This window comes from Arvicola amphibius, chromosome 13 (assembly GCF_903992535.2).
Source record: "Arvicola amphibius chromosome 13, mArvAmp1.2, whole genome shotgun sequence".
Classification (NCBI taxonomy): Eukaryota; Metazoa; Chordata; class Mammalia; order Rodentia; family Cricetidae; genus Arvicola; species Arvicola amphibius.
This window is the reverse complement of record NC_052059.1, coordinates 5,917,402-5,929,687: the sequence shown is the minus strand read 5'-3', so window position 1 is coordinate 5,929,687 and position 12,286 is coordinate 5,917,402. Positions and strand designations below refer to the sequence as shown.

At 44.2% G+C, this 12,286-nt stretch overlaps 1 protein-coding gene across 1 annotated transcript in view; it reads left to right on the top strand.

Moving 5' to 3' along the window:
* The window catches only part of Gpc6 (glypican 6), a 1,031,356-nt gene that overhangs the window by 1,001,378 nt on the left and 17,692 nt on the right, over window positions 1-12,286 (top strand). The window contains exon 7 of the mRNA XM_038310301.1: window positions 7,392-7,528. Coding sequence (XP_038166229.1) covers window positions 7,392-7,528 — 137 coding nt within the window. The remainder of the gene's footprint in view (window positions 1-7,391; window positions 7,529-12,286) is intronic.

Here is a 12,286-nt window from a genome sequence, read left to right as displayed (position 1 = left end):
TGGTGTGCTGTGAGTGAGCGGCTAGCAGTGATGGTCAGAAGAGGCGAGCCTGAGCCCAGGATTTAGAGCACGAGTAAATGAAGCATGCATCTCCACTGAGCGCCACAGCCTTGGTCAATCCCAGTTCCTACCGAAGACTATCTTATTCATGGACACTTGGCCATGTTGGGAAAAAGTTAGTATTCTTCTGCACCTTAGACAACTGAAATACTCTAGACTCCGTGTGTTTTCCAGCAGAGGAGTTGTGAGCAGATTCATTCCCGGACCTTTATTTCATCACCAAGGGGCAAAGGCAACCTGGTTCCTGAAGCGGGCTTCATGGTTAGTAGAGAAACTCGGGCCTGTATAACAGGCTGATTCTTCTCCTATAAATCCAGATGAGGTTGCTCTCTCCAAAACTGGATTACTAAATTCTTAGGCTGCAAAGATGACTAAATACATTAATTTCTCTTAATTTATTCAAGTAGAGGAGTGGTCAGACATTGTTTCTTTAAACAGTTTTCCAAAGCTAACAAATGACCTTCAGCCTATAAAATATTTACGTTGTTTTCCCCCTCATTATGCATTATTTAGTGTATAGTCCTTTAAATATTAATCATCTATTTTTTTCTAAAGATATGGTATATATTATTTACATCTGATTACATTATGTTTTTATACAGATGAAGTAAGCACACTGAAATCTTTCTGAAGTCATGAGTAAACAGGGCACGGGGCCAACTGCATGGAGCAGGTAGCTAGGAAAATACATTCTGGCCCTGGGGATGACTGATGGAGGACAGAAGGTGGTTCTCTCACAGTGGCTGCCTATGAAAGAGCCAGATGAAGGAAGGGGGTCCAGATAAACAGACATGGGGTCTTGGTGACTTGACGTCAGCCATGGGTAAATCTCTTGAAGAAGGAAGTTAGGTGTGCCCAGTCGGGTGACCCACACTGGAGACAACGGTGACAGCAATATTCAAGGATAGCGCCAAGTGAGAACAATGCAGATGTCTTGCTTACAAAACCAAACAGAAGCCACTGGGATGCTACACAGGATTCTAAAGATTATTTAAGATGGAAGTTGGTTCATTTTTACTTAAATTCTCATGATTATCCAAAAGCCAGGATCACAAAGGTCCCTGAGACTCTCCTCCTATACCATACGTGAATCACACCCGACTGATATCTACACTGACGAGAGCCTGTCATCCTGATTATGGGATTGAAGGGATCATTTGAGATCCCTTCCTGCTCTCAGGTCGAGGAAACAAGGCTCTTTCTAAAGACCTGACTGAATTTGCCCATGTCTTTCTGACTCCCCAGAGGAAAGTCTGCACGGCCGCAGCTGGCAGATAATCGATAGTTTTTTAAACTCTTACTTCTCTCAGCAAATAATTGGCAATGCCGTTCATGTATGAGTTCACTCAACAAATACTTATTAAACACCAGCTACACACTAAGTGCAGTTTGCTGAGTCTTGGGCTGTGGAGCGGCTCATCCCTGGGAGCCATGAATATCCAGCTGCTCTTTAGTAGATGTTGCTGAAGTCCAGAGCAGAGGCTGAGAGCAGCTCTTCTGCCTGGGTAAAATCACCATGGGTACGGAAGCCTGAGAGGACGTGCTGTCTCTTTAGTTTTAAGCCCTCTGGATAGAATTTACTAATTTTCCTGTTTCCTAATTGTTCCCACAGTGGAATTCAACAGTCGCAGAGAGAAAATATCAGTGGAGCCTCGCTTGTTTAGGAGGGGATATAGTATTCCCCAGAAAGGCTTCCAGATAAACTGGTACCAAGACTCACAGAGGCTATCTGTTCCTCAGGACTGTGTTAACTGCAGATCTGTCCACACTCACCGAACAGGGCAGCTACACATCCTTCAAGGGCAGCCACGATGTAGCAGCCATCTTTATATTCCCAGTCTAGCAGAAAATCTGACCTATAAACCATAAGTGCTTAATGAAGGAATGCTGGCAGCAAAAGCGTTTTCTTTCTTACTCCACCAATGTACAGGAAGAAAATCATGTCCTCCTTCTTGTCCAGTAGACTGAGGGCCCTAAATGGTACTGATTTCTTTGCTTGCCAAATCACTGATTTCAAATAAGACGCTTGAGCCCTTGTTATAGACACCCGGTCGCTTCATTTTTTGGTCTTGTGCTTCCATCAGCGAACTGTTCAGGATCATAGACACTTTGTGTACTTACAGTTGCTTATGCATACGTTATACTTTATCCCTACTGAACTCATGTATTGTACACTTTACGAACTCCCCAAGGCAAACACTTGTGTGGATAAAGAATTTACAAAGCATTTTCATAGCTCTTACCTCATAGTGTTGCAGAGGCATGGAGAGAAAGCTTGAGGAGAGACATGTGTCTGTCGTCATCACAAAGAAATTACAAGTGTTTGAACAGATGAAACTTACCCTGGTTTGATCATGAAATGGCGCAAGCCTATATCAAAGTATCACATAACATGTCACAAATGCATACAACAATGGTGTCAAATTTAAAAATTAAGCTCTTAGGAGAGGGTTGGAGAGATGGATCAGCAGTTAAGAGCATTGGTTGCTTTTCCAGAAGAATCAGGTTCAATTCCCAGCACCATGTGGTATCTCACAACATTTTCTAATTCTGGTCCCAGAGGATCTGGTGAGGTGCACAGAGATACATGCCGATAAGACATATATGCCCATAGAATAAAGATCCCAAAAGAAAGAAAAATGGAGTTCCTTTATCCGTTATCTCATTCTATGATGTCAGTTACTTATAGCTGATTATGCTTTGAAAATATTAGCTGGGAAACTCCAGATATGAGCAATTGTTAGGTTGCAGGTGGCGCACTTTTCTGAGTAGGCTGATCCCTCTTACCTGGGACAAAACACATCTGTTACCCAGTATCTAAGCTCCATTGTAATGTAACAGATGCTGCTTCTCATGTACCATGAAACTCCACAGTAGCCCCGGACTAGAGAAGGCATGTCCCTCTACCCCACTTTACCACCTAATCACGAGAGGAAAAGTCAGGACAGGATAGTAAAGTAATATAACTTTCATTATAATATCCTGCTATGATCATTCTATTTTGGTATTACTTATTGTGTGTGGGCCGCACACTGGGGTGACATCTGCCAGGGTCTAGCCTCAACGGGGTTTGCATGTTCCAGGGTAGGGGTATTAGGCAAACAGAACAGAGATACAAAAGAAGTAGATAGAGACACATAATAGAGCCAGTAAGGCAATCCAGTGAGTACTGAACTTGCCTGTGTTGATTTTCCATATGCTTACATGCCCCAATTCCAAAAAAGGGGGGGGAAGGAAGCAAAAGACTGCTTTAACATGATACAAAAAACAAACAAAGCAATTACCTCTTCGATACCCAAAGCATCAAGCAACTATACCCTGAGTTAAGTATTCCCTTGTTTAGGCAGGACTTGCAGCGACCACACCTTGGGCCAAGCATCCTGTAGGCAGCCACTGCCTGGGTCAAACCTCCTGTCATATCTTTGAAGGAGCAGAGATAGAGCTGAACTCTATGACCTTTGGTCAAGGTGGTACAAATCCACCTCTGTGGACCATCTTAAAACCCTCAAACACCAAGTAACCACACCCTAGGTCAAGATATCTTGTTAGAAGCTGTACCTTAAGTCTCTTGTTGATAACCTTGAAGGAGCAGAAATAGGTCTGAACTCTCTGACCTTTAGTCAAGGTGGAGCAGACCCACTCCTGTGGGCTCCAACATCATTGTCAGTCATTTTCATATGAGTAATTCACAAGCTTTATCATAGGTATGCATGTGGAGGTAAAAAAACGTAGGATTTAGGGTTGTGCATAGTTTGGGACATTTACAAGGATCTTAAGACAGATTTATTATCAAGGGAACAGTAGCATTCGACCAACCAATCATTGTCTTCTTGCGCTTTTGTGGTTGGAAAGAAATCCATCGTTTCTCTTCCAAAGGTATTTTTAACTCACTGCTCTATTTAATAAGTTGATGAAAACCACGGGATCTCATCTATACATGTATGGGTCCACCCGTCCTCTTGGGGAAGACTGTCCATTCTATGTCACAGTGGTAAAATGTCCACCTCCACACGACCTGGCTGCAATATTAATCTCTACATGGAATATTAAGAACAAAATTCTGCTTACATTTTTTATATTTTGAAAGTAGAAACAGGGGCATCGATGTGTTCAGTCTGAGCACAGTGAGTCATTCCTGCATCCACAGAGATATATGCACAAAAATCTCAGCCCGGTGCCACAGGCTTTGAAGCCAGGACTCTCAGCAATGACACTTGTAGTTAAGAGACACAATCTTCATCTGAAACCATATCTTGTCTCTACCACTGACTAGATATATAACAAGATGTCTTAGTTGCTCAGGACTTCTGTGCCTCTGCTGTGCAAGGGGTGTGGCAACCGTGCCTCAGCAAGACAGAGTTGTGAAGATAGAAGTGGCTTAGCACCAATTAGTATCTGTCCTGTCTTGAAAAATGCCCCCTTATCTCAAAAGTCTCTCTACCAGCTGGGTGCCAGCTTCCAGATCTAAGACTGAGGCAACATCTTCTATATGACATTTGGTTGGTATGTTTCACCGGGTTTCTTTTCATCTAGAGCAGTCTTCCTGCCTTTATTGATTTATTTATTTGCTTGGGCTCTTTTGAGGAGTCGAGGCCCATTGTCTTATATAATGTCTGGTTCATGCTGTGTCTGGTCATTTATTTATGCTATTGCTCAGTTTCTTCCTCTACCCCTAGTGTCCACTGCCAATTGGATGTTAAGTCAGAAATTTCATGAAATTCAAGTTTAATGTTCGAGATGAGCTTATTTCCTAAGTGAAACCATTGAATTAAAGTGACCAAGCATTCTTCCTATCTATCCTTTGATTTTACACATCTCTGGCTTCTATGGTTATTCTGCCTTGTGGCCTTGCTTTCTGTGCTGTGAGTTTCTGGCTTACACTAGGGTGGGTCTAGGAGAGGTTTCACTGTTTCCCCATGGAGTCAGTTTCCCATGGACTTTTTCATGGGCCTTAAACTAAGAGATACAGCTCTAGAAAGCAGTAGTTCACATTGTCAAAGAGAAAATCCAGAGAAGTACTAAAAAGATGGCTTGGGTTTTCTCTGTGAAACCCAACTGTATATGTTTGGATTCAGAATGTCAATAAAAATAGGCAAAAATTAAAAAAAAAGCTTCCTACTTCTCCATTGCAAACCCTGCTGTAATGACAGTATTTTCCCGATGATGTTGGTCTGCTGGTTCTTACCCGTGTGGTGAAGGATGGTCCTAGAGTCGCTCACCTGGGTTGCAAAGGAAGAAAGGAAGCTGTTATGAAGACCCCAGGCTCCTGTTTCCCTTGAGTCTGCGTTGTCCACTGAGTGGGACTGATGTGGCTGCCCATAACACATTCGTTCTGGGGTTCTTGTAGCATAACGCTTTCCTTACAGAGGCAGACCCTCAAGTTCCAGGAAAAGAAAACAGAAAGCTCGGGTCTGGAGCTGTTGCAAAGCACTTGTAATCTGTAATTCAGAAGTCAAAACAGCAAGTAGAATGAAATAAGCATTTCCAAACAATGTGAGAACTGAAAACCTTCCCTGAAACCGGAAATGCACTCCCGTCATTCCAGTATACCCTAGAAATCCCAGGCATGCTCTTGCCCAGTGGCTAATAGCGTCCATTGGTTCAGCTGTCTGCCTCGCCTTTGCAGGCTGCAGGGGAGTCGCCTGACGCTCGTGCAGAATGTTAAAGCAGCATTTACATTTCTCACGCTCCTCTGCTGTCATCTCCGTGAATTGTACAATGAAAATGTACAGCTACCAAAACGCCAGGGAGAACAGGCCCTGATTATACAATGCGGTACAATGAGCAATCAGGGAAGCGCCACACCTGATCCCCATGAGGGCTCCTTACACAGCCAGAGACAATTCCGTACCTCACTGCAGCCCTTACGAGATGCAGGACACACGGTATTATGACCCCCAACTGTGCAGTGTTTGTGATACTGTCTATGAACTCATAACAGGATGGAATAATGAAAACTAATATTTCAGTGGATATTTACCAAACACTGTGTTAAAGACATGTTACTAACTCACTCTGGTTTTATAAGTTGTTTTTTTTTTTCCTTTAAGTTTAGCATCCTGAGTACCCTAAGTTAGAAACTAGAATGAATGGCCATTCGATCATTTCCAACCACTGAGGATGAGATCGTTTCCAAACCTAGCCTTGCCTCAGAAAGCACAGAGATGAGAAGGAGCAAAAGGTACTGCAGAGTAGGGATGTGATGAGGCCCATGGGTGATGTGTGCACTCTTGACTGCACACAGCACTGAGAGCCAGGGAAGCAAGAAGTCTGACATCAGGTCACTGCGCATTGGTTCCTTCTTCGGCTGTCAGAAAGGAATGGTTTGGGGCCTTTAAATTGCCGTCTCCTGTGCCATGCCTTTGTTCTCCCTCTGTGTTCCCGTCTTCCACCCAGCCTTCCTGACTCTGAGTCTATCTAAATGGGCTCGCTCCGACTTCCTTACCTCTGTAATGACCCCATCTCAAAATTAGGACACATTCTATGATGCTTTGGGTCAGGACTTCAAAAATGCTGGCTTGTGGGGACCCAGTGTGCCCTGTAACTGTTGCACGTTGTCCATCCATGCATTTTCTCATTGTTCCTAAGGAATGGGTAGGCAGGATACTGACTGCATGAATACAACTCAGTGTTCACAGTGGAGTCAAAATGGCACCAAATCCGTATCCCACCTCCCCCACAGGTGAGAAGTCCTTACTGAGCTGGAAACTCCTCAGACACTGATACTAAAAACTCCTACAGGCTCAGAACTACATCGATGCTCATGTTTAAATTGACTTTCATCCTTGGGTACCAGAAATTTTGGGGTGGATTGAGTTTACTGTTCACCATCCAAAAGCATTCTGTATGAACCTGCCAACCGGTCTAGGGCAGAGGTTATCAGCCGCCGAGCCAGCAGCAATATTTATTTCTTGCAGAAACGCAGTCCGTTGGGAAATGTGTGTTATCTCTTTGTGCTTGTTTTGGAACGTTTATCTGGCACCCAGGAAACGTGTTCTAAAGCAAAAGTACTTAGGGCATGCTTAGCAATACTACGCAATAGAATAGCCAAAAACCAGCGCAGACACTTCCTTATTTTTTTATTTCAACCGACAGGGCAGAGAAGAGGAAAAACAGGGAGCCAATGGGCTGGGCGTTCTCTGGGAGGAATGAGAGCGAAGTGGAGGTCAGAGTCTTTCTGGGCAACGAGCCCCCTAGCCCGTTTTCCTCCCGTTGAAAATGGTAGCTCGTGTCCCTCGTGTCCGCCGTCTTCACTGTGTCACATCCTCACCGAGAGAGACAAGCAAAGCCTGGGGAGTCGCCTCACACTCTTTCCTTGCTTTCTCGATCAGGTCACAGACATCAAGGAAAAACTGAAGCTCTCTAAAAAGGTCTGGTCGACGTTGCCCTACACCATCTGCAAAGACGAGAGCGTGACAGCGGGCACATCCAACGAGGAGGAGTGCTGGAACGGGCACAGCAAAGCCAGGTGAGGCGCCGCGATGCTCAGATGGCGTGCGCACGCGCAGCCCGACGCGGTGCTCCTGCCACCACCGCAAACCCTGTTTTATGCAAAGAGCAGTGGTGGGAGGAGGGACGTCGAGTCACCCAGTGACAGCTGTCAAGAGCGGCAGGTTTGATGGGCACGTGGGAGCACTTACTCTCAAGGTGCCATTAAGTGTGGAATCCTTGCTCTGGCTGCCTCGCTTCTGGATGAGGACAGAGGGTGGTGACAGGTGCCAGCTTCCAGACAGCCTGAGATCACAAAGAGCCCGTTATGTTCACTTAATGACTTTTAGACAACATGGCTATTTTTATCCATAGTTAAATCTGCAGGGCTCGTTTTCCTTTTATACTTTTTAAATCACAAGTTAAACAGGAAATAAAAATTCAGCTATGTTATCTTCACCTTTGGAAGAAAAAAAAACCACCTTTTAGTGTTCACTGGAAAGGTAAAATCAAATGGCTGGGAGACAAACGAGGAGGAAGCCAGGAGGTTCCATGTCTCAGAAGTCCTCTTGAACCCCAGTGACTCCGTTTTCATCTTGCTCTACCGGCCAATGCTGTGCCATTTGAGAAGGAATTTCTGCATCTGTTGGTTTAGCTCAGACTGGTCTTGGCCCAAGCTTGTCTAGGGTGGAGGAGTTGGATGGGGAAACTGGCTGGGAGCTGGCAGGCTGGGCAGAACATGAGGAGGGGAGTCTGCCAGGCCTCCCACAGTGCAGCTGCAGGTGGGTATGGCAGCTGGGAAACAGATTCAAGGAGTCTTTGGGAACTGACCAGCAGTTCCCAGGAGAAGCTGGGAGTGGAGTCTGTTTGGGTGTCTTATTGGGCAGCTTGAAAGGAAGGGAGCCACTATGGTACAAGTGAGAAGGAAGAGGTGTGTGAGAACTAAATTCAGAAGAATCTGCCGCAGGTAAGCCGAGAGCTTTGCTACGTGGCATGTTTCAGCATCTGTTGGGGGTGGTGTTGCTAATCTTACAAGGAGAAGCCTAGCAGGTGAAGTCAGGACAGCAGCAGAAAGATCCACAACCAATTCAAGCTGCCCAAAATATCGTTGTTCAAATCTAAGACTGAGACTAGAGAGGGAGGTTGATGGTGTGAGCGCAGGGCCACTCATAGAAGGCAGATTTGGGGGAGGGGGAGGAGACTTTTGGACTGAAAATTCAGTTGTGAATCAATATCTCTGATGTGTCGGCTTTCAAAGAGCCTACAGAAAAACACTGTAAGGCTGACCAGGTGACGTAGCAGACAGCTCTGCTGCAGGTGACCTGACAGATGGGCAGCTCTGCTGCTGATCCATGTTTACCTTTCATCCCTGGATGAAATGACAGCTATTCTGTGAACCTCATTCCCATGAACGCCAACAGGTTGCTGGAGATTTGCACATATGTGATTTCTTACAAAAGGAAGCATAAAAAAAACATTCATGTTTGTGGGCAGAAGGAACTGAACTCTACTGAGAAATAGGTGAGACATGAAGGACGTCGAAGTGAGAGCTAAAACAGGTCGGGGAGGCTAAAGCGTGAGCATGAGGAAGATGGTGCCCGGTGGTACCCAGTGAACAAGAAGGAAGTGCTGGAGTCTCCCTCTCTAGCCTAGGATTCGTTTGCCTTTTAAGCAAGCAAACAAACCCCAAATACTTCCCTGTTCAAGTTAAGAGAGCAAATGAAATTTAATGCTGTTTCATATACATATATAGTATAAAATGACAGAAATATGTTTAAGACCATTTGAGAAATTTTGAAAAATTCTGTTCCAATTCCAAGTCAGATTTCCCATAGTGATTTGTGTGGTGTGTGTGTGTGTGTGTGTGGTGTGTGTGTGCAGCTTAAGACAGAAACTCAAATAGCAATTGTTGAAAACCAAAGTTCTAACATAATCCAGTCTAAAGAGAAATGAATCTGATGCTTGTATTCTGGGGAATGACAACAGGAAAGTGTTAAAAAGTCAGGTTTCTTTTTGAGAATTTAAATTTATTTATTTATTTATTTATTTATTTATTTATTTATTTATAATTCTGTGTGGGATGTTTTGCCTTCATGTATATCTGTGCCCAAGTGTGTGTCTCGTGCCTGCAGAGGCCGAGGAGGGCGATAAAAGCCCTGGAAATGTTTTGTGCTGCCATGTGTGTGCTGGGAATTGAACCAGGATCTTTAATACTTAAGCCATCTTACCAGTCCCCGCAGGTTTGTTTCCTCTAAGTAAACCCCTGCATTTCTGTAAGAGTGAAATTTTTGTCTGTGCAGTAAAGACACTGAGATGCAAAGCACTCCATGTAACTATAAGTCATGTTGTTTGGTATAGACCTCCCCACATCGCGTGGCCTGACGACATCACGTGCACTGCAAAGCGTTTGTGTTAAATGCTCAGAACCACAGATCCAGGGATGTTGTGTGATTCAACACTAGCCACCACTGTCAGAAGCATCCCAGTTTGAGCACACATTCAATGTTACTTGACTTTTGTTCTTGTGTATTGAGAAACTGTTGCTGGAGTTTTCGATACCCTTACATTCAGTTATGCAACTCCATGTGAAGTCATAAACCACAGTCCCATTGGCAGGGATACAAAACATCAATGAGGCCTGACACTTGAAAACTGACAGTGTCTGGAGAGAGACCAGTGGGCCTGGGATCACCAATACCCACACCTTACACCATGACCCTTGAAATAGGGCTCCACCAGTGCCCACGAGCCAGCCTTGACTTCCACGCTGAAATCAGTAGGAATCTCCTGAGAGAACTCAAGAGAACAAGAAAAACAACCAATCTTGATGCAATGCAGTCATTTCTCGGAATATGTCCATATGTAACCCTATACAGTGTATCATTTTATACAATTTGTGTATTATTTAAAAAGATTGGGATGGCAAATATTTATGACTCAGTTGTGCTTCCATTGAAAAATTGCAATTCCTTCATTTTCTCATTAAAATTCTATGGTAGGGCATTAGTATTACTACTTTATGCCTACTGACTTTGCAAATAAGGAACAAATAAGATTGGTTGCTTTACATTTAACTGAACCTGTCTTCTCTTCTAAATATCAATTGATCTAGAATCACATGGAAAGAAATTTCACTCAAACAAATTCTACAGAAAGGTTTAGAAACTGGGATAACACATTTGGTGGGAGAAGTTAGTCAGTGAGTGCTGTCTTACAAGTAGGAAACAGAAGTAAGCTCTGGTGGGATGGTGAAGGAGAGGTGGCTCTACACAGTCACAAAACACTGTGTATTTCCCAAATATTAACATGTAAGAAATTGCATTAAATATTATTATCACAAAATAGCAACTGTTTAAGGAGTTAGATACACTTACACTTATTTAAGCATTGCACAAGCATACATGTATCCAAATGGCACATGAGTCCCCATAAATTTGTACAATTTTATGTGCTGATTAAACATATAAAATAATTAAGAATTCACGTGTAATAGAAAAGCTATTTCCCCACTTTCGGTGTGTATGGATTTGAAGAAGACAGAGTATTTTTTAAATTGTTTAGGAACAAAGATTAAGAACAGCGGTTATGTTTATTAATCACGCGAAAATGTGTTACTGAGAAAAATATCTCTCAGCACACATGAACGGATACGGAGCATGGGTGTCCATTAGGGCTGATAGGGTGTCACGGGCCTGGAGTTGATAAGCCAAATCCGGAGCACCGATGTTCCCGCTAAGCCAGGTGCTTCTTCGTCTCTGTGTTTTATCCATCAGACTCCTCCAGGCTCATCTCTCTCTGTCTGCACCTTGTTGTCTGAGCTGGTTGATCAGACCTGTCTTCCAGCTTCTCCCAATTCATCTGGGATTCCTACCCAGTATCTCTTGTCCTGCTTCCTTGATCCACAGACACGCCTGTTCCTGATTGCAGTGTTTCTAAAATGACTGCTAAGTGGGAAGATCCCTTTCCGCCAGTGATCATCTTAGTTTTCCAAAGACCTATTAAGTTACTCGTCTGTTGAGTGCAGTGGTTGCCTGACGGGCACCCAGAGATGCAATTCTGTTGTGGCAGTGCCATGGTCTGCTGTGTTGAGGCCATGGTCAAGGATATGAATGCAGAGGCTGCCCTAAGGCATAAGCCACTGCCTCTCCTCTCACTGCGCTCTGGATCGTTCCTGCAGCAGAAGGTGGAATAAGAGGAGACCCTGCCCTTGACAGGGTGCATGTATGCCCACTGCCCTGCTAGCATTTAGATCTTCATTCTGACAGAAAGACAGGGTGACCACAAGGACCTATCTGCCTTCACTGGTCTCTTGGAACACAGAGAAGTTCAGGAAGATAAGTCTACAGATAGAACACTGCTCAGGCTTTGCTGGGGTGTTGGCTTAACTTTTGAAAGCCTTGTGTAAAATCAGATTCCAATTGGTGGTGCTGTAAACTAAAGATTTGTTCCCCTCAAAACTCATACGTTAAGGTCACCTCCCAACATTTCCAACGTGTTGGTATTTAGAGGTAGCTTGATTGTGAAATAGAGCCCTCCAGGATGTGATTAGTGCCTTTATAACAGCAGAAGAAGAGAGGGAAAGAAAGAAAGAGAGAGAGAGAGAGAGAGAGAGAGAGAGAGAGAGAGAGAGAGAGAGAGCTTGATGGCATCTCACTGCCTTCTCTCTTCTGCCCCAGGTGAGGACAAAACAGTAATTTAGCCTTCTGCAGACCAGGAAGTGAGACAGCACCTCAGAATGTCTGCCAACACCTTTGCCTCAGACACCACAGTCCCCCAGAGCTCTGAGAAACTTGTGTTT